The sequence below is a fragment of the Cydia splendana genome, chromosome 9 (genome assembly GCF_910591565.1).
Source record: "Cydia splendana chromosome 9, ilCydSple1.2, whole genome shotgun sequence".
NCBI classification, from domain to species: domain Eukaryota; kingdom Metazoa; phylum Arthropoda; class Insecta; order Lepidoptera; family Tortricidae; genus Cydia; species Cydia splendana.
In genome coordinates, this window is record NC_085968.1 from 7,001,666 (window position 1) to 7,023,534 (window position 21,869).

The following is a 21,869-nucleotide window of genomic DNA, read 5'->3' on the forward strand; positions in this document are numbered from 1 at the left end:
GGCTACCACGAACATCGAAAATTGGCGGCCGTCGCTTCACCTCCCTATCGCTCGAATAAGAGACAGACATACAAAGACAGTAATTTTCGATCGATCCTCATTTGTGTGGTACCAATAATGTTACTATGACATAGTCCTACTGTGGTCTAGGGTTCCAAAATGGTTGACTGTACTGTAAAACGTTGTAAGCTACAGGTTCGTAACGTAATTCGGAACTCGTGTGGATTAAAATTAAATCGCCACAATACGAATTGTCTATCGTATCGTAAATAACACAAAATAACCATAAAGGTGTCGGTCGAACCACCAGGAAAAATGAAATTTGTGTAATCGAAATAAGAGGATTTTACAAAGTCTCGTGGTTCGATAAATCGGGCTAGATGAACTTTTAAAATCCTGTTAGTCCGATAGTAGGACTACAAGACTTTGAGAAGTCCTTACTGCCCGATCGATCGAGCCAACGGGAAAAAAAAATATTCGTAGTCCGATTGATCGAACAAGGCGATCGGACCACGCGGCGTAAGGGCCTTTTTTCATATTTTTGCTCATATCTCGAATATCTGTACAAATAGCATTATAATTACTTCGGACAAAAGTTTTAACATAAAAATTTCCTACAAATTTGGTTAGTTTATTTTTACACTACGATCATACTTTAGGAGCTTCAGGCTGTTAAAGTTAAATTAGAGATAAAAAATAGACGATTTAAGAAAACGTCGTTTTTTCGTCATTGTTCATCATAAATAAAAAAATTAGTTTGGAGTAAGCAAGCTAAGTGACCTGCTGATGAAATATAAAAAAAAACCGGCCAAGAGCATGTCGGGCCATGCTCAGTGTAGGGTTCCGTAGTTACCCGTCTGTCAAAATAGACTATTCGCAAAAACTCAAAAACAGCTATACCGATTAGGTTCGCTCCGTTCGCTATATTTTTCCTTGAAAGTCTTTACTAAGCTATGTTTTTAGGGTTCCGTACCCAAAGGGTAAAACGGGACCCTATTACTAAGACTTCGCTGTCCGTCCGTCCGTCCGTCCGTCCGTCCGTCCGTCCGTCTGTCACCAGGCTGTATCTCACGAACCGTGATAGCTAGACAGTTGAAATTTTCACAGATGATGTATTTCTGTTGCCGCTATAACAACAAATACTAAAAACAGAATAAAATAAAGATTTAAATGGGGCTCCCATACAACAAACGTGATTTTTGACCAAAGTTAAGCAACGTCGGGAGTGGTCAGTATTTGGATGGGTGACCGTTTTTTTTTTGCTTTTTTTTTTTTTTTTTTTTTTTTGCATTATGGTACGGAACCCTTCGTGCGCGAGTCCGACTCGCACTTGCCCGGTTTTTATTTTATGATTTTTTTCAAATTTTTTGGACCCATGGTTCAAAAGTTAGGGGAAAACACAACTTTTTTTCTTTCAGATCGATTATTTCCGAAAATATTAAGTTGATCAAAAAATGGTTCTTGAAGACCCGTATTCGTTTTAAAAGACCTAACGACACCCCACACTATAGGGTGGAAGCGAAAAAAAATTCATACCCACTTTAATGTAGGGCAGCCACCATAAAAAAAGATATTTTCTAGTTTCTGTTATTAAATTTGGCACGAATATATAAATTAGTTACACTGACAAAGTCGTAAAATATAAACTAGAAATAATATTTTTTTAGGGTGGCTCCCCTACATTAAGTGGGGATAATATTTTTTTTGCTTTAACCCTATAGTGTGGGGTGTCTTGGATAGGTCTTTTAAAATGAATAAGGGTCTTTCAGGACCATTTTTTGATCATATTAATATTTTCGGAACTAATCGATCTGAAAGAAAAAGAGTTGTGTTCTCCACTTTAGTTCCCCTAACATTTTAACCATGGGTCCAAAAAATATTTAAAAAATCGTGAAAGTAAAACTTAGTAAAGACTTTCAAGGAAAAATATAGCAAACCGGCTAATCGGTTTAGCAGTTTTTGAGTTTTTGCAGATAGTCTATTTTGACGGACGGGTAACTACGGAACCCTACACTGAGCATGGCCCGATATGCTCTTGGTCGGTTTTTTTTATATTATATCAGCAGGTCGCTTAGCTTGCTTATTATAACAATTTTTTTTTATTTATGATGAACAATTACGAAAAAACGACATTTTTTTAAACCGTCTATTTTTTATCTCTTATTTAACTTTAACAGCCTGTAGCTCCTACAGTATTGATCGCAGAGTAAAAATGAACATAACCAAATTTGTAGAAAATTTTATGATAAAACTTTTGTCCGAAGTAATTACAATGTAATATTCGTACAGATATTCGAGATATGAGGCTAAAAGAAATGAATCATTAGTATCATTACACTAAAAAAAATAACTACTAATATCAAACTAAATGACACCGTCATTTCAAGGTAACAAGTCTCATCTTGCCACGACTATTATAATAAACATGATGGTGGATGTAACGTCAAGGTGTCAGTGCAAGTGTCAACTTGGGTGCGTTCACCGCGTTCCTAAATAATACGAATTGCAGAACTAAACTTGTCCAAAATTCGACTAGCTTAAAAAGTCACAAAAATTCATAAGTCACGCACATGTCACACGAGAAGGCGAAAAGTCACGAAAAATGTGACTTTTGTGACCATCTGGCAACACTGCAACGCTTCGCGCGGCGGCGGCGTACATCAAAAACAAACAGGTTCATACCAGTCATTCGCTCATAGATATGGGTAGGGGTGAGTAAATACTGAGTATTTACTCGGTATTTACTCAAAGTACCCGATAAATACCCGTATTTACTCGTTTAGGTGGGTAAAAACGATTGCTTATAAAATATTCAAAAAGTGAGATTTAAGAACAAAATTGTCTTTTATTGAAGAGTGCTAACGTGTATTAACAATATCTTTAAAATAAAAAGCATATAAGACGCTTAATTTTGGAAAAAAAGGTAATTATCAGTGAGAGGCAAATTGTGATAATACATAGTTAACAATTTTGTTTTAAATAAGAAGGTATTTACTTTAAAAATATGGTACTTAAATTCTATCGATGTTCTAGATAACTGCATGTCGCTTAAAAGTGCGTGTTTACGCGGCACTTACGACCTTTTATTAAGGGTTTTTTAAAGAAAACTCAAAAATGGCTCAACCTATGATGTTCAAAATATTGTTTTTCGTACTCTATTATACGGCTAATCTCCCGATATGTTTTCATATTTTTTCTGAACTTTGGTTCGAAAGTTATAGAGAGATAAACATTATTTTGGCCTTTCAAAACGGCTTTTTCCAAAAATATTCAATTTATCCAAAAAAGTTCTTAGAAACATTCCTGTTATTTTTAAAGACCCATTTAATGATATGCAACACGTAGGTGGTTTCTAAATTTTTTTTTTGTGACAATTAGTTACATGTATGGAGTGCCCCTCTTAAAAATACTTTTCTTACAATTTTGAGTACTTAATCCAGTAGCGGCTTACAAAATATACCTATATTTCAAATTTATTTGAGCCTTTCAGCACTCTAAATAGTTTATACCCACCAATTCGGGTATAAACGAGTAAATACGGGTAAATTGAGTAAATACTGTAAAAATAACAACACCCTTGAATGTATTTATCCATTTATTTTCTTGTCTTATTCCAATTCACAATAATCTCATTTTATGACAACCGTTTGCTAGCACAACTCAACAACCAACTGAGCCCCGTCGACCGAGTGTAGTTTCTTTTTATACCCAACCAATAACAGTCTTCAATTTCAAACTACCCTTAACTTTAAAAACGAATTAACTAGGTATGTTAAATACCAAAAACCCTACACTCGTCCATCCTGACTCCGTGTATGTCCTCATACACGTGCCAGGTGGAAACCCTACACTTGGCCGACAGACTACGTATACTTAACAGTGGATACACTAATCGCAAACCGATCAATTTCTTGCGATCAGAGTGAATGTGTAGGATACGAACCAGTTCTATTCTCGCACCTACTACTTAATTGTGTCAGCACACGAACCGATCATTTCTCGTGACTTAAAACAGTTTCAATCAGTCATCAGCACGTCAAAATCTCAAAAACATCGTGTAAATAACCTTTCGTATGCCAGGTCCCGTATACGTACCACACAATTTGGACTATAATTTACAGTTTCAAGGTTATTAATTCAGTAGTAAATTTTTACTAAGGCATACGAAGGGTTAAAATTGTTACTCTTCTGCCGGAGACATCCACTCGACATCGACCAGAGGCCGACACCGATGTCATCAGAATGGACGACCGTCGAGCGGTGAGAAGGGCCCTGGCTCTGGAGGTCAGCGCGCGCGGGCTGCGGCGCGGCCGGGGCACGGGAGCGCGGAGCGGCAGTCGCCGTGCTCTAGACGCGCACCAGACTCTGGCGGCGCGAGGCGGGCTCCTGCTGAAGACGGCTCGCACCGGACTCTGGCGGCGCGAGGCGGACTCCCGCTGGAGACGGCTCGCACCGGACTCTGGCGGCGCGAGACGGCCTCCTGCTGGAGACGGCTCGCACCGGACTCTGGCGGCGCGAGGCGGACTCCTGCTGGAGACGGCTCGCACCGGACTTTGGCGGCGCGAGGCGGGCTCCTGCTAGAGACGGCTCGCACCGGACTCTGGTGGCGCGAGGCGGACTCCTGCTGGAAACGGCTCGCGCCGGACTCTGGCGGCGCGAGGCGGGCTCCTGGTGGAGACGGCTCGCACTGGACTCTGGCGGCGCGAGGCAGGCTCCTGCTGGAGACGGCTCGCACCGGACTCTGGCGGCGCGAGGCGGGCTCCTGCTGGAGGCAGCTCAGTCATCGCCTGTTGACTGTACTTGCTTCTGGCTCCTGGTGTCAGTGTCACGCGAAGCGGGGGACGCCGATAGAGGTGCGGCGCTCAACTTGCTAAAAATATCCAACATTGACTAAGTAATTCAGGGTAACAGATCAATAATTGCCATTTATTATTCGATTTTCATAAGTATTGATCATCTCTATCTGCAGGTAGACAGTACACGAACCAATTCAATTCTCGTGACTGAAACATCTCTAAACAGTACACGAACCAATTCAATTCTCGTGACTGAAACATCTCTTCAAATATCATGTCAAGAAATCAACAATTATAAACCTCACTCTTGAGACAGGATTCATTTTTCCTGAGAACCTTTCAATAACTTTAACCCTGACTATAATTTATAAAATATTACTATGATGAATAACAGCGATAATTAACTTCACATATTCATATGAAAAACATGTGTAAAACTGGGACCTTATTGTGTACAACTTGACCTATTATGTTTCCATTATCAATGCATCAATTCAATCATCAAATTGGTAACTAAAAACCTGTAATCCCATTGTTTTCAGAGAAGGTCGTATATTCTAGATTGTTAGGATTTATCCAAGCTGACAAAGTACTTAGTTCATCAATTACAAGACGCGTTGGGATTTCAAGACCATTAATTTTATTTTTATAATATGCATATTGTTTTATGAAAGACTTGAACAGTATATTAATAATACACTAAACGTTGTTGTTAAATAGCTGAAGTCTATAAACCTAAATTTAAACATTACAGAATACCAAATCGCACAGTTCGGGAATAAACATAGCACCTAGGTCTGTTTCCGTAGAAAAAGGATCAGTAATATATTTTTTTTTTACACGTCGGTAATGTTTCTTTTCAGGAATTAAAATAAATTATACGTTTTAAATATTACATGGCATGGCAGACATAAACGATAGAACTACAAAAACCTGTTATGCTTTACTTATCCGTACCATCTGACTTGTTCTAAAAATGCCCTCATTGGTAATCTACTATTATTTGATAACGTACAAAGTTATACAGAAAATAATTATAAACTAACCTATTTTATTCGAGTTTGAGTGAAAACATATTACCAAAGACATATGTAACTTCGTATAAGACGAATAAAGTCTAAGGAAAAAACGTGCCTCGGAATTCAAGTTAAAGTCATTCTCGAATAGATGTCGCACACACCTTTAGCCTATCCTCAGCTAGATGGCGTGACGACACCGTTTCATATTTAACAATTTTAACACATAGATATCAGTGAATGAACATGGATCAAAATGATATAAAAATAATAAAATCATTTATCCATATATATACATTTTTTGACAACTTTATACGTTTTCATTTTGAGTTTTAGTCGATAGATGGCAGTAAATTTACAGTGACTACAAGATTTACAATGACAGGACCCCTCTATACCATCTATTCTTTTTGATATTACTATAATCAATAAGAGGCTATCAATCCTCCTTGATCTCGGTTTAATTGTGGTGTTCTGTTCTAGTAGCTTACGAACCAAATCAAGTTCTCGTAAGTACAAACAGGTTCAACCATGCAGTCTTCATTATCGCTTTCATTTCAATGTAATGTTGTAACATTAACTGCAGTAACCTATTAATTCAATAATTCAGTGATTCAATAATTCAGTGATTCAACAATTCAATAATTCAATAATTCAGTGATTCAACAATTCAACAATTCAATCATTCAGTGATTCAACAATTCAACAATTCAATAACTCAATAATTCAATAACTCAATAATTCAATAACTCAATAATTCAATAACTCAATAACTCAATAATTCAATAACTCAATAATTCAATAACTCAATAATTCAATAACTCAATAATTCAATAACTCAATAATTCAATAACTCAATAATTCAATAACTCAATAATTCAATAACTCAATAATTCAATAACTCAATAATTCAATAACTCAATAATTCAATAACTCAATAATTCAATAACTCAATAATTCAATAACTCAATAATTCAATAACTCAATAATTCAATGACTCAATAATTCAATAACTCAATAATTCAATAACTCAATAATTCAATAACTCAATAATTCAATAACTCAATAATTCAATAACTCAATAATTCAATAACTCAATAATTCAATAACTCAATAATTCAATAACTCAATAATTCAATAACTCAATAATTCAATAACTCAATAATTCAATAACTCAATAATTCAATAACTCAATAATTCAATAACTCAATAATTCAATAACTCAATAATTCAATAACTCAATAATTCAATAACTCAATAATTCAATAACTCAATAATTCAATAACTCAATAATTCAATAACTCAATAACTCAATAATTCAATAACTCAATAATTCAATAACTCAATAATTCAATAACTCAATAATTCAATAACTCAATAACTCAATAATTCAATAACTCAATAACTCAATAATTCAATAAATCAATAATTCTATAACTCAATAATTCAATAACTCAATAATTCAATAACTCAATAATTCAATAACTCAATAATTCAATAACTCAATAATTCAATAACTCAATAATTCAATAACTCGATAATTCAATAACTCAATAATTCAATAACTCAATAACTCAATAATTCAACAATTCAACAATTCAATAACTCAATAACTCAATAATTCAACAATTCAACAATTCAATAACTCAATAACTCAATAATTCAATAAGTCAATAATTCAGTAACTCAATAATGCAATAACTCAATAATTCAATAACTTAACAATTCAATAACTCAATAACTCAATAATTCAATAACTCAATAACTCAATAATTCAATAACTCAATGACTCAATAATTTAACAACTCAATGATTCAGTAAATCAACAACTCAATAATTCAGTAACCCAATAATTCAGTAACTCGATAATTCATAAAGTCGATTAATTCGTAAATTCAAGTCTTCATTAAGTCATTAATTCGTTAATTCAATAATTCGTTAATTCAATAATTCGTTAATTCAATAATTCGTTAATTCAATAATTCGTTAATTCAATAATTCGTTAATTCAATAATTCGTTAATTCAATAATTCGTTAATTCAATAATTCGTTAATTCAATAATTCGTTAATTCAATAATTCGTTAATTCAATAATTCGTTAATTCAATAATTCGTTAATTCAATAATTCGTTAATTCAATAATTCGTTAATTCAATAATTCGTTAATTCAATAATTCGTTAATTCAATAATACGTTAATTCAATAATACGTTAATTCAATAATTCGTTAATTCAATAATTCGTTAATTCAATAATTCGCTAATTCAATAATTCGTTAATTCAATAATTCGTTAATTCAATAATTCGTTAATTCAATAATTCTTTATTTCAATAATTCGTTATTTCAATAATTCGTTAAATCAATAATTCGTTAATTCAATAATTCGTTAATTCAATAATTCGTTAATTCAATAATTCGTTAATTCAATAATTCGTTAATTCAATAATTCGTTAATTCAATAATTCGTTAATTCAATAATTCGTTAATTCAATAATTCGTTAATTCAATAATTCGTTATTTCAATAATTCGTTATTTCAATAAGTCGTTAATTCAATAATTCGTTAATTTAAATAATCCGTAAATTTAAATAATCCGTAAATTCAAATAACCCGTTAATTCAAATAATCCGTTAACTCAAAGTATCCGTTAATTCAAATAATCCGTTAATTCAAATAATCCGTTAATTCAAATAATCCGTTAATTCAAATAATCCGTTAATTCAAATAATCCGTTAATTCAAATAATCCGTTAATTCAAATAATCCGTAACTCATTCCGTAACTCATTAATCCGTAACTCATTAATCCGTAACTCATTAGCACGTAACTCATTAGCACGTAACTCATTAGCACGTAACTCATTAGCACGTAACTCATTGGCACGTAACGCATTGGCACGTAACTCATTAACACGTAACTCATTAACACGTAACTCATGAATACGTAACTCATTAAAACTCAATCCAATAACTCAATCCATTAATAACTCAATCCAATAACTCATTAATCCAATAACTCAATAATGAAAATAATCCAGCAATTTTATAATTCGATAATTCAATTACTCAATTCAATAATCCAACAACTCGATAATTCTAAGGGTCGAATAATTCCACAGTTCTAAAATTCAATAGCTCGATAATTCAATAATTCCATCTCTTTGATTGATAACTTCGATACGCGATACACGATACGCGATACACGATACACGATACTCGATACACGATACTCGATACACGATACTCGAAATTTGATCAATAAATAATTCAGTTTATAATTAGATGGCATTATAAATGTGGAGCTTCCTTGCAGTTTAAATAGAAATCACAAAAGTCGGTCAAATGGTTAGGATGAGAACCACTCATCAATCGTATCTATTATTTCGTAAGATATGATATATTCAGGCACAATTTTCTCATAATTGGTACACAAGTAATAGTTTTCTATCGGTTCATCAAATTTATTTTTCTCTCAACTTATCTTTTATGCCAAATATTCTTATACTTATGTTATATGTGCTAGATTCGATGAATGAGATGAAGTCTCAGCTTTTAAATCAATTGACAAGTATCCAACACATATTACAATATCAAATCATTCATAATATAGTAAAAGTAGGTGTACATGACCTGATGTCCAGTGGCGCGTGCCCCTCACTAAGGCTGTCGAAGCGGGGTTACTCCCGACTTTCACAACAGGATTCTGCTTCGCTCTGGATTCCTTTTTCACTGCCGCTGTAATTCCAGCTACATACGTTTGCAAGCGCCGTTGATCATCATGAGTCATCGTCAGCCATATTCTCCAACAACTCGGCATGAAACGTAAAAGTATCCGGTGTTACATATAGGTACCTATATACTATATCATAATACCTTATAAACTTTAAAGGAATTACATACATAAAATTATGTTTAATGGTAGTTCAAATTATAAACATTCATTTCATCTCAAAAACGGTGCGTCGTAGCGAAAAATTAATGAAAATTCAAGCCCCCTTTAATGCCCCGTTTGCATAGTAGCCATCTATTTATATTACCACAAATTTTAACATTAAGGATCAAAATCAAAACTCAAAATCATCAATTAATTTGCGAGACCTGGCGGCTTAGCACGGTCGCGTTCTTATCCCTTATCACCATGCCTGTCACGTTCTAACAAGTATGTAAGTGCGAAAGGGACGCGCATAGTGATAGTCGATAAAAATGGAACCGTGCTGAGCCCGCTGGTTGTAAATCATAAATATCAATTTATCTCGGAAACTGTGCGCCGTTGTGAAAAAATAATGAAAATTAAGGCACCCTTTAACATCCATAACCAACACATATCAAGACCCACGTGTTGACATATTCTGCCTAATTTCCACATGTGTGTGGGTAGGTAAGTAGCAAAAGAAGTAATTACCGTCACGTATTTATTAGGAAGAAGGTGTACTTGATTTTGTTACTTTGAATTCTCGACCAATTGACGCATATATTCTTATGATTATGTCCATTTAAGGGTCATTTATGGGTCAAACTAACCTAAGTTTAACTGACATGCAATTAGGTAGTCTATAATCATAATCATCATAATATTATTAATAAATTATGTAGGTACTTATTTAAATTAAATAAAAATGTTACTAGTACCATATTTCTTACGTAATCCATTATAATTTTGTATATTTAATTATCTCAAAGCTCAGAATAAGGGTCATGTTATTATCAGTTATCTCACTAAATCAATAAGTAATAAATAACAGTAGGCGTGTACTTACGTTCTGCACACTTCTGAAGTGTAAAAATAACAACACCCTTGAATGTATTTATCCATTTATTTTCTTGTCTTATTCCAATTCACAATAATCTCATCTTATGACAACCGTTTGCTAGCACAACTCAACAACCAACTGAGCCCCGTCGACCGAGTGTAGTTTCTTTTTATACCCAACCAATAACAGTCTTCAATTTCAAACTACCCTTAACTTTAAAAACGAATTAACTAGGTATGTTAAATACCAAAAACCCTACAATACTGAGTATTTACTCGGTATTTACCCGTGAGTATTTACTCACTACCCATCTCTATTCGCTCATCGCCCCGCTTGCCACGTGCTACGCTAATTTGTTGTTTGTTTGTATACTTTGTTTTATTCGTGTTATTAAAATTAAAATCGTATGTGTTCTGTTGTGTACTGACTACTGACTGTGTGTGGTGAATGTTAGTGTGTAAAAAAACGCACAATGAAGCCGAAATCAAGTTCGATTTGGAACTATTTTGATGAAGTTAGTGGGGACACGGCTAAGTGTAAACTTTGTCTGAAGGCAGGCGTGGCTCACTCCGCGATTTCGTCGCTTTGCTACAGGTAGCTAAAAGTACATCCGTTCGGCCCCAATTTTGGGGTTTGCCATAAGCCGCGCGTGGCGCTGTCGCCACCTAGCGGCCATATCTGTGCTGATCGTAACAGACGCGTTTTGTTAGAGAGTGAGTCTTCTGTACCTAGTACTATTATTTATTCTGTGCTGAAGGTATATTCTAGATAGGGGAAAACGACTACATCGTTAAAAAGTCATTTGAAGTGTATGCATGTTGCAGAATATGATCAATTTAACCAATCAGAAGTTGAAAAGATAAATAGTTAAATACACAGCCTTCGACATCCAAAGACACGCCGCTTTAAGAGGCGAAAAAACAAATGACCCTTAAAGAGACTGCTAAAAAATCAAAAGTGGTGCAATTCCAATCCAAAATAAAGGCCTGGCATAATAAAGGCTGATTAATATTTGGAATTTTTGTTTTTAATAGACCTACCCTTAACATCTCGTCCACCTATCACTCAGGCTCCGATTCTGGTTCCGGTTCCGTTTTCGGTTCCGTTTCCGTTTTCGGTTCCGTTTCCGTTTTCGGTTCCGTTAAACTAAATTGAAAACATCTGTTTCCGTTTTCGGTTCCGATAAAACCACATCCGTTACATCCCTGGTCTAATGTACTCAAAATCAAACATGACCTAAAAGCGTACCAATAATAGCATTAGTTCAACTAAATAAATAGGTACATTATCTATAGCTCAAAAATTAGCATCCGTCAGATGTAAGTGTTCCGCGAAATTCTAGAGTGTTCTCAAACAATTACTCATCCGTTTATTAGCAATTCACATCACAAGCCGTTCTGAAAGTCTCAAGTCTGGCTCTAGCTCTCGCGACTTAAGATCTTTTTACAATAGTCGTTGAGAGCACACATCTAGAGCGAGATATTACAAGGATTTATCGTATTATATTCGGTGAATCATAGTTGCTGCAGCCTGCAGTATATTTAAATAGTAGCTCAAGGGTGACACATCATTTTATAGTGTAATTTACTAGCACTAGAAGAGACTTGACTGTTGCCAAATTCGCTTTAAATTTTAGAATCCTTCCACATGTCATGTCAACCGTTGACGCTGCGTTCAATGTACATTTTATGAATATATAGTACCTATGTAGTTTTAAAAATGTTATGATTACTTAATTGCGTAAGTATTTTGCAGTCTAATATTTAATATAACTATATAACTTTCGCGTTTTGAACACATATGAACTCACATTTATAGACAGGTCTATCGCGAAACCTGTGTCGAAACGTCGGTAAATAAAGGTAATAAAATAAATTCGCGATAGACCCGTCTATAAATGTGAGTTAATATGTATTCTGCAGTCGCCAGCCGAAATTCTTTGCTGGTTTTTCCTACCTGTGACGCTAAAATGTTCAAGATTCCAGGTTAATACCGGGAATAAAACTAAACTTTAAGCCTTCAATTTCCGATTTTAGTAACATATTGATAAAGTTAGCAATGTTCTGGGAATAATGAAAAGCCAAATTTGCGAAATAGTTACCCGCTCTAGGATCAGGAATATTAGGCTCTGCCTGCTCTACAACATCGCTGACAGTCTATCGTCCACATCCATCAGACGGTACCTACCTGCGTCAGGTCCCGGTCGTCGATGGCCAGGATGGCGTCGCCCACGTACAGCTCGCCGGTGAGCGCGGCCGGCCCGCCCGCCTCCAGCTCCGAGATCAGTATAGGAACGCCGTGCTCCCGCCCGCCCTACGTATTTAACAAAATTATAGTTTATGGAAAAAAATGGTAAAAAACCGTCACGATGAGCGGTCAAGTAGGAAATCCCCGATTTTCAAGTATCTACGCCGCTCGGTACACTGCATATCCCCAGAGACAACGGATTCAACCAGATCCTTCAGGTCTAGCTTTAGCAGGCTGAAGTAAAACCTGAACCTTTTGTACCAAATATAATAAACTAAATATCTTATGAATAGCGCTACTGGGCCATTTTATATAAAGTTGTCACCTACACTTTTTTTTAAAATTTGTGAATTTATATGTTATTTCTACTCAGAATCACGAGCTCTTTCTATCCTAATAGGAGAAAAAAAGTGTCCCAAGGTTTTTTCCCCATCCCGTTACCATTTTTTCATAGACTTTGTACATGGCGGTTTCGGAATGGAAAGATCGAAAAATGTATGGAAATCTTGACACTTTTTTCTCCTATTAGGATCAAAAGAACTCATGATTCTGAGTAGAAATAACATAAAAAATCCCGTTTTTGAAAAAGAAGTGTAGGGGACAACTTTAAATAAAATGGCCCTACTACACGATTAGTCGCGAGCTTTTCTGCTATATTTCACAAATATATTATTTTGTTGGTGGCTCCAGAAGGTTACGCACCGTGACGGAGATGCCGAGCCCTAGGTGCGGCGAGCGGCGCACGCGCACGGTGCGCGCGCGCGGCGGGCGCGGGGAGCGCGGCCGCGCGGGGCACGGCGCCAGCCCGCGGCACACGCGCACCAGCGTCTTGTGCCGCTGCAGCAGGATCTCCGCCTCGACCTGCCATCGAACCGATGCGTTTTTTTTTATTAATCACACTAAAACTGAACAGAATTAAGATAATTATATGAACCTGCATTCTGTCAATCGCTAGGACGACCGGTTGGCACTTGACAACGAATTCGTATTTGTTTCGTACCACTCAGACCTTCAGAAAAAAAATTGAACACAATCAGTCTATGGAATCAAATGTTCAAAATGGCGGCTACTAATTCTACACATATTTGCTGTCTGTACTGGTTCAGTACCATAGGCATTAGAATGTAGGTAGGTATACATACAATCGGGAATCTTTTGAAAATGAAAAACCGGTGAGTCGTTTTACGGTTTATCAATAAAATATTTGACGGCTAACCTGAGCCCAAAGCGAGTCCCGTACTTCTGCACGCATGTCCCTGCCGAGTAGCTGCAGTTGCTGTATCCGCCCCGCCAACTCCTTGTCCAGGTATTTGGTCGCCAGTCTGATGAAAAACAATTAAATTATTGCCAATATTTCGAGTGTACAATTATAGTGAGCAAGTTAGTGGCTTGAACTTGTACTTTCGTCTGAAATTACACCATTTGGCACTCCTAGTTTCATAATAAGTATTATCGAAATTAGATGACCTATATCTATTAGTTAGTTAGGTTAGCCTGTCCGGAAAGCTAGAACGCTATTCAGAGATTCAGAAATGAGGAGATACGACATCGTACCTAGTTGCCAGACTTGAGCAGAAGTGGGCGCAACACACTGCTCGTAGATCTGTTTTGTTGGACCAGAAAGTTCTTAAGTGACGATCGAGAGCAGCAAAGCCTCCAACAAGGTAGACCGATGACTAGGTCAGGATCGCAAGGGAACTGTGTGAGAAGAGCAGCGAATGACTGATCTTGTGTGGAGAGAGAAAGAGATGATTAGATGAACCGTGTATAGAGACACACCTGGCGCCAAAGAGTTCTGAATGTAGTGCGAGCACGGTTTCACGGAGTGCAGCATTCTCTCGCGCGAGCTGCGCGGCTTCGGCGCGAGCGCGGGATGCGTCTGATACGCTGCCCGCCGTGTCGTCGCCGTCCGCTAATCCTGTCGATAAATAATAAAATACTAATGTTGAAATCGTATTGTTTTACAAATTTTATATTTATGATGCTAAAATATACATACATACACAAAATATCGTATAAAACCAAGAAAGAAATTTTAAGGTTTACTATTATGGCCAAAAAAAAATAGATGATAGGAATAGGTAGGTTTACAAATTTAGAGAAAGATAAATAAAACGAATGATAGGTATAAGGCTTTATACACAACACATAATTTATAGTTAAAGTACGAGTAAATGTAGTCTGAAGATAAGAATTCTAAATTTAAATTACGCTGATAGGTATATAGTCTCTATCTCTATCTATATAATAGTTTCTATCTGTACTGAACTATCTCTACGAATACGGCTGTTGATGTATGATCAAAACATCAACAGCTAATCATGCAGAGCCAAACCGTATTATTCGGAATTTCATAATTAATCCCAAGTTGGATATGGTCATGATTTTATTTCATGAAAATATACATTCTTATTTGTAAGTAGGTACCTATGCCACGCGTACATATTTATGACTTAATGGCTTTGACTCTCCTGTCCACGAACTGTGATTTGTGATCCATCAAAGTTGTGTTAGCCTGTTAACTGTGACACCACATTTATTATGCAGCAGATGGCCTAACACGACGGAAATCAACACGACTTTCCCTTAACGTCCTACGACGCGTCTCCCAAAATTTGCCTAATTTATGACCTTTCAACACGCGGTGATTGATTGTAGATATAACTGGCGAGGTGACATGTAAAACTAAATTACCAATCACTCAAATTTGTCCTCTTTAAAACAATGACTGAATAAAAATAATAATATTAAGAAATCGCTTACGTAAGTAATGTTCCCTGCATATCGGAATAAGCCAGTTTCAAAGACCGTACCTACCGTAGCTCCGTTCGGCTACAGGTACACTATCGTATCGCGGCATCACGCTTATTGCCGAAAATTAAGCACTCTGGACTGTTTGCACCAATTATTCTCTTTTTTTCTTCCTTTTTATCCTGTGTATACCAACATTGTACCTAATACGCATAATACGCAATCCATATCCAACTAGATATCAATTAGGTGAATGGAAACGCACAAGTGCACGAAGGCGGTGGTCACACATTTCAGTAGTTAGTAGTAGTTGGCATGTAGTATGGCAACTCCGCTTACTTTATGACGGGATACCGCAGGACGTTAATTACGCTTCTTTCCACGAGATAATATTTACTGACCAAACTGTACCTATAAGTAGTTAAGGAATGCTCCCGGGACTAAATTTGTATGGCGAGAACCGGCAGTTCGCGCCGCTGACCCCTGTGTATACTGTATAACCGATATTAATTCTATAAATTAAATATCCCGTTGTAACTTAAGCTTACGCGGAATTTCCTTTCATCTACGAATTTACGCATAGCATTATCTTTTTAAACCGATAACGTCAAGGAGAATGGAGTATTTATAAGTGAGGTTTATCATAAAACTGCACTCTCAATGCATACAATAAACAATTAAATTTGGCCGGTGATAGGCAAACACGTTATGTAGCTCACCGGCCGAGGCAGCCCGCGCCTGAACAAGCTCCGCTCTCATGTCCACCAGCTCCGCCTGAAACAAAAAAAAAACAATAATTTAGAAATAAAAATGTATTATACTTAATTGTAGACAGTCAAAGTATAAACTGGCTCTATTTAAAAGAGATGCCCCGAATAGTGAATTTGGCCGAATACCGAATATTCGGCCCATCTATCGGCCGAATACCGAATATTCGGCGACCGATGCGAACATTTTGGGTCACAATAATTATGAAAACTGTTCGCCAACAAAGAACAGCGTATTTTTATGTTGAACAAAATTAATGAATGTAGTTAGAGTCGATCAAATCAGACCCATGATAAAAATAAAATATTTTCCTTCGTATTTAACTACTTTCCAAGAATAGATTTTAAATATTAAATATACCTAGTTTTTGGTTATTTTTTTTGTGTAATTTTCCTTTTTAGGTAGGTGCAACAGATATTCGGTATTCAGCCGAATAGTAGGCAACATTCGGCCGAATACCGAATATTCGGCAAAGTGGCCGAATAGGCCGAATACCGAATATTCGTGGCATCTCTAATTTAAACCATAAGTTTATCGATTTTTTAATACAGCACGCGAATTGCCACCACATTTTAAATAGATATAGCGATTTCAAATTAACTGATATAGCGACCATGTCACAAATTTTGCTGCTTTAAAAAAACAGTTGCATAACTTTACTAAAATGAGGACGGATGGATTATGAGACCAGAAATGATTGGAACAGTTTATCATCGACGATTGCAAACAAGTGTGTTCAAAAATATCAGAAGAATACACACACAAAGTGTTCATCATATGTTTAAGGGCATCTACATATGTGTATTTAAAACCGACAATACAGAAGGTAAATTATCTGCCATCCAATTAAAATTTAATGGGTATCAAACACGGCAGACCATTTCTCATCACCCACTCTAATCAAATTCACCGACTTAACCTCGTATAAAGATGTCGCCAAGTAGGTAGGTACGTGGTAGGTACCTATCTTATTTATTATTATTTTGAATAAGTATTAAGTATTTTTCAGGTAGGTATTAGTATTACACTATTATACTATTTTATAAGTAGGGATTGTGGATACCTATACTTATAAAATAATATGTCTAGAAGAGGGTACAATATCTCTAAACCTTAATTCAGGCCAACCAGGACTTCTATGAGGAGGCCAAAACACTCATGACTTCAAGAGTTGTATTTAACTAAATAGTACCAAATAAACTTTCAAGTGATCTTCGTTACATACAATTTAGACAGAAGGATACAGTTTATGAGTAGTTGCATTCCATACTACGAACTAAACTTAATAAATAAAGTTACAAATTTTATGAAAAAACAATTTTTCTAATTCTATATGCTGTGGGCATATAACATTTTTTAAAACAACAATAACTGTAGATAATAACACAGGCAGAATATCATTTTACACGTAAGACGACACCACGATGAATTCCACAATAGTATTAACCTTCAACAAGCTCGCATGTCAAGCTTTTGTGCCCAACATTGTAATTTTATAAATCCACGAACGCTTCCAAAATGCAACTTCATTATCCAATATTTTAAAAGTTCATAAAGTGCCGATATACCTACATATGCCTTTTTATTTCAGAGAAGCAATACTGCAATAGAATTAAGTTTAATCCGGGCAGGGCGGGATCAGTATAAATTGGACTTAGAACGACAGATGTTAGCGGTGTCAACAGTGGGCACGCGCACATAAATCGTTTGACCTTTATACGTGACGTGACCAGTGGAAATACCGTTTGGATAATGGAAACAGTATTTTAAGTGTAATCAGAAATGATGATTTTATTATTATATAGGTATGTAGGCTAAATACCTAAAGTAGGTACCTATTGAAATTTGGCACAGAAAAAGCGTAGCCAACATCAATACAAGAGTCTTACAGTAAAGGTAAGTTGGTCAACATAGGATACAACTATGTAATTGGTTGCCAACGATCGTGATACGATGCTAAGACGATATCTGTCAAACGTCAAGCCAACAGTGAATGAGGTTAACGTAGATGGTTTAAAGGAGATTGCCGTTATTGTTTGTCAGAGTTGGCTTAAGTAAGGTTAAGAAACTAGTATAGGTACTGCTTTTAATTTTAACATCTTGACTATGTGAGTGGCCACCGCACCCCGTCATGTCAGCAAACAGACATTAACAAACGGCTGCGATCTGCAGTGTCAATTGCAATCTGATTTATAGCTCCGATAGACCCCAAGGTCCCAACTTGATCACGAGAAACACTGATCGAACATGAGCTCTTTACTGACAAAATTGCAAACAAGCAGCCACGCCTGAATTCATGGGCACGTTTGGCGGAACTAAGACAATTGAGAAGTTTAGTCAAGTTTAGTTTAGTTTAGTTGATATACTGTTTGTTTCTAAATAAATAAATAAAAAAGAATAACAAAGGCTGCAACATGAGTATGACGACCGTATCACCATATTCACAATAACATGCATTGGTACGTACTTGTAAAGTTATGAATGCATACAAAATGGACCACCGGCGCGCAGCCGCTCGCGTTGCATCCACTTGAGATGGCCACTGCATTCGCTTACTCGGCCAAGAGATACCATTACACTTCCGACTCGCTCCCGGCGTGTACACACATCACATGTTAATATGAATAAGTAAGTAATCTATGCATAGGTATATTTGTAGCTGGACAAACCCCAACGCTATAACGAAGTGCGTTAAATAACTTCCAAAAATGCTTGTTTAAATGTAATTAATTGGAATTATCAATAACAAAATAACATTCTGTTGATAATTATATCCGAGGCTATATTACATTTACAGAGCTAATGTATACTTATGTAACACATCTAATCAGTATAATTACCTGCGTAAAGATAAAGGACTTTTCCTACTGTGTGTCAGCAAGAGAAATCTTGTGCTAACTATTCTTCTCAGTTCAGAGATTAAAGTCAAGCCTATGTTGTAACACAAGTTACTGCTTTCTATAAATGAAGACAACAGTTAGAAATCAATACCCACTACAAGCTGTTGGAAAAGAAAATATGGAGAGGAAACACGTAACAGATAAGCGAATTACGAAAACCAACAAATGATTTAGTTGGTGCCGGTCACATGCCTTGTGGAAAAACTTCATTTTATAGCTTAATAACATAATCCACACAGAAGCTTTATTGAACAGCATACTTAACGCAACGATCAAAATATCAGAGCCAGTATTTGAAGTTATTATTTAGGGGGTAAAAATTACTAAGCTTGACGACTCGTTTTTACTAACATTTATTTCCTGATGTAAAAATTACCTGTAATGCCAAAATTCATGCATTTTGCCGAATAGGACCGTAAGTATTATTTTTTTAACTACCTGTACAAGATTCGGCTCCTTGGCTTATGTCATCATTGTCCTTTGCGTCTATTGCAGACGATTTATGGTGTAACATACATTACATCGTCTGTGACGGAATTAAGGAAACGCAGGGATGCCTAGCACCTGCATTACCCTCTCGGCTTCACCGTCTTATCCCACGGGAAAGGCGAGCCAATATGTGCGAAGACAGGTCGGTAGCAGTAATCTGCTGCTTATTATAGGTTGGACCCTACTTGCGCCTTACGGTAACTACATTCCGGGTTTTAATTTTGGAGTATCCTTCTACTAGACTAGATGGTCCATCTCACCTGTGACGAAACAGCTTATTGCTTCGTTTGTGGACTTAGTCGCTCGCTCGCTTCGGTAGCCATATGTTATCTTGCTCTCTGGTGGAAAAGTTGCATGACATGGGATGGATTGGTAAAATCTTAAACCTGTGGTGTGTGAATTGTGAAACTCAAACGCCGAATTACGAAACGCCGAGTAAAGTTAAAAAATGGTTTTGATACTTTCATATTGACACGGCCTTAATGCGGAAGCTATCGATAGTTTATAGTCAATGCATTTCTCCATGTCTCATAAAATGCGTATTTCCATAGTTTAGGACAAGCACACGTCGCGATAAGAATTTCTCCGCATGCATTGAGATGCAAATTAGTTGGCGAAAGGTTCGTGACTTATCAATAGTTCTGCAATTACTTATGTTCTAAATGGATGTCGCTTTCAGAACTGTACATCTTAGGTTGGTACAAAATAGATGCTTTGAATAATGTCCATAGTAGTTAGACATCCGGACATAGCGATAACAGCCAAGCTGTAACAGAGACCTTCGCTAACGCTCGGTCAACAAGAATTCCATAAGTATTTAAATAAATACCTCTATAGATACTAGTTAATTGCTTTCAAAAGGATTAAACATTTCTGAATAGGAAGTGCACGTAGTATCCCAAATCGGAACAACATCTCCAGCGCAACCTTTTGATTGAGGCTGACATTGTTTAGGTTTTATTTGGCAACTTGTTTCTTACGCACGCCTCGTATAGGTGCTCAGTAGTTTACTTTGCATAAATACATACTTCGTTATGCAACCTGCACCGAGCTTTTGTAACTGACGAATAGGCATTGTGACGGATGAGCCTTATATTCAATAAACACGACCTACGCTGATTCCAAGATCATTATCGCCTATAATAGTCGCAAGTGGGCGACTGTTGCATACAATATCATAACAATGTTCGCAGCTGCCTACGGGCATTACCTATATATAAATTCATCAATAAAATGTAGCAATAAAAATAATAGGTCTACAGTTAGATCGCACAAGCAGACAATGAATACAGTTGGCGTGCCCTTGGGAGAATAAAGGAGTAAGTTCTAAAAAGTGCTGTACAGATGAGACGTTGTTGCGCTAAAGGCTCTCGTTCATTAAGGTACCAATAAACCGCAAGTAACATACATATAACATGACAGCCGCAGGCAATGAGAATGCCAAGATCGATGACAGCGCTTTCATCTAATCCCTAATTAAGTCGCGTCGCGAGTTATTGCGATATACGCAGATACGGATCGCTAAGCGCTATAAGCGCTACGCGATTGTATAATGCAATCAGCTTTGACTGTTGCACACGGAAGCGGTGATCGATGTGCGCTGAGTGATTGACGAAAGCCCTTTCCTCTACGAGTAGTGTGGGCGATCACCGATAACGTCCAAGCAGCGGTCGAAAGATTGATTCACCGCTGTTCTATATCGGCGCGCACGTCTCAGATACTCGGCCGATTAGACCGGGGCGCACGCGCCGCGAGCCATGGGCATCATCGCAACAACAATAAATCTCATGCCCTGCATGTCGACATGTCCAGTGAAGATGAAATTAGACACTCATTTTGAATTACAGCGCACCTATCACGTTTTAGTAGCATGACGACATATTTTCTTTTTACAAGAGACCACACACTTATGCCGCGCTAAATTATTCTGGATGCATTTTATATTATACAAAGAGAGACTTCGCGTATTAAGACATTGTGGCAGAAGTAGAGTGCTGGTAAGGTTGTAGTGGCGTGAGGTCGTCCGTTTGTCTTGCGACGCCCTACATTGTTCTTTGTACAATAATCTCTGCGTCGTGTGCTTGTCATTTGCATGAAGTCTCGGAGTCCGACCACGTCGGGAACCTTCCTCCGCCTTTTCACTCATTAGAAGT

The 21,869-nt window shown here is 36.7% G+C and overlaps 1 protein-coding gene across 1 annotated transcript in view; it reads right to left on the bottom strand.

Annotated features, from left to right (window-relative positions):
- Positions 1 to 21,869, bottom strand: part of LOC134793461 (Golgi-associated PDZ and coiled-coil motif-containing protein-like) — a 95,449-nt gene that overhangs the window by 9,601 nt on the left and 63,979 nt on the right. Inside the window, exons 3-7 of the mRNA XM_063765037.1 lie at positions 16,279 to 16,333; positions 14,588 to 14,726; positions 14,025 to 14,130; positions 13,511 to 13,669; positions 12,749 to 12,874 (exon numbers count right to left, since the gene is read on the bottom strand). Of these exons, the coding sequence (XP_063621107.1) occupies positions 12,749 to 12,874; positions 13,511 to 13,669; positions 14,025 to 14,130; positions 14,588 to 14,726; positions 16,279 to 16,333 (585 nt within the window). The remainder of the gene's footprint in view (positions 1 to 12,748; positions 12,875 to 13,510; positions 13,670 to 14,024; positions 14,131 to 14,587; positions 14,727 to 16,278; positions 16,334 to 21,869) is intronic.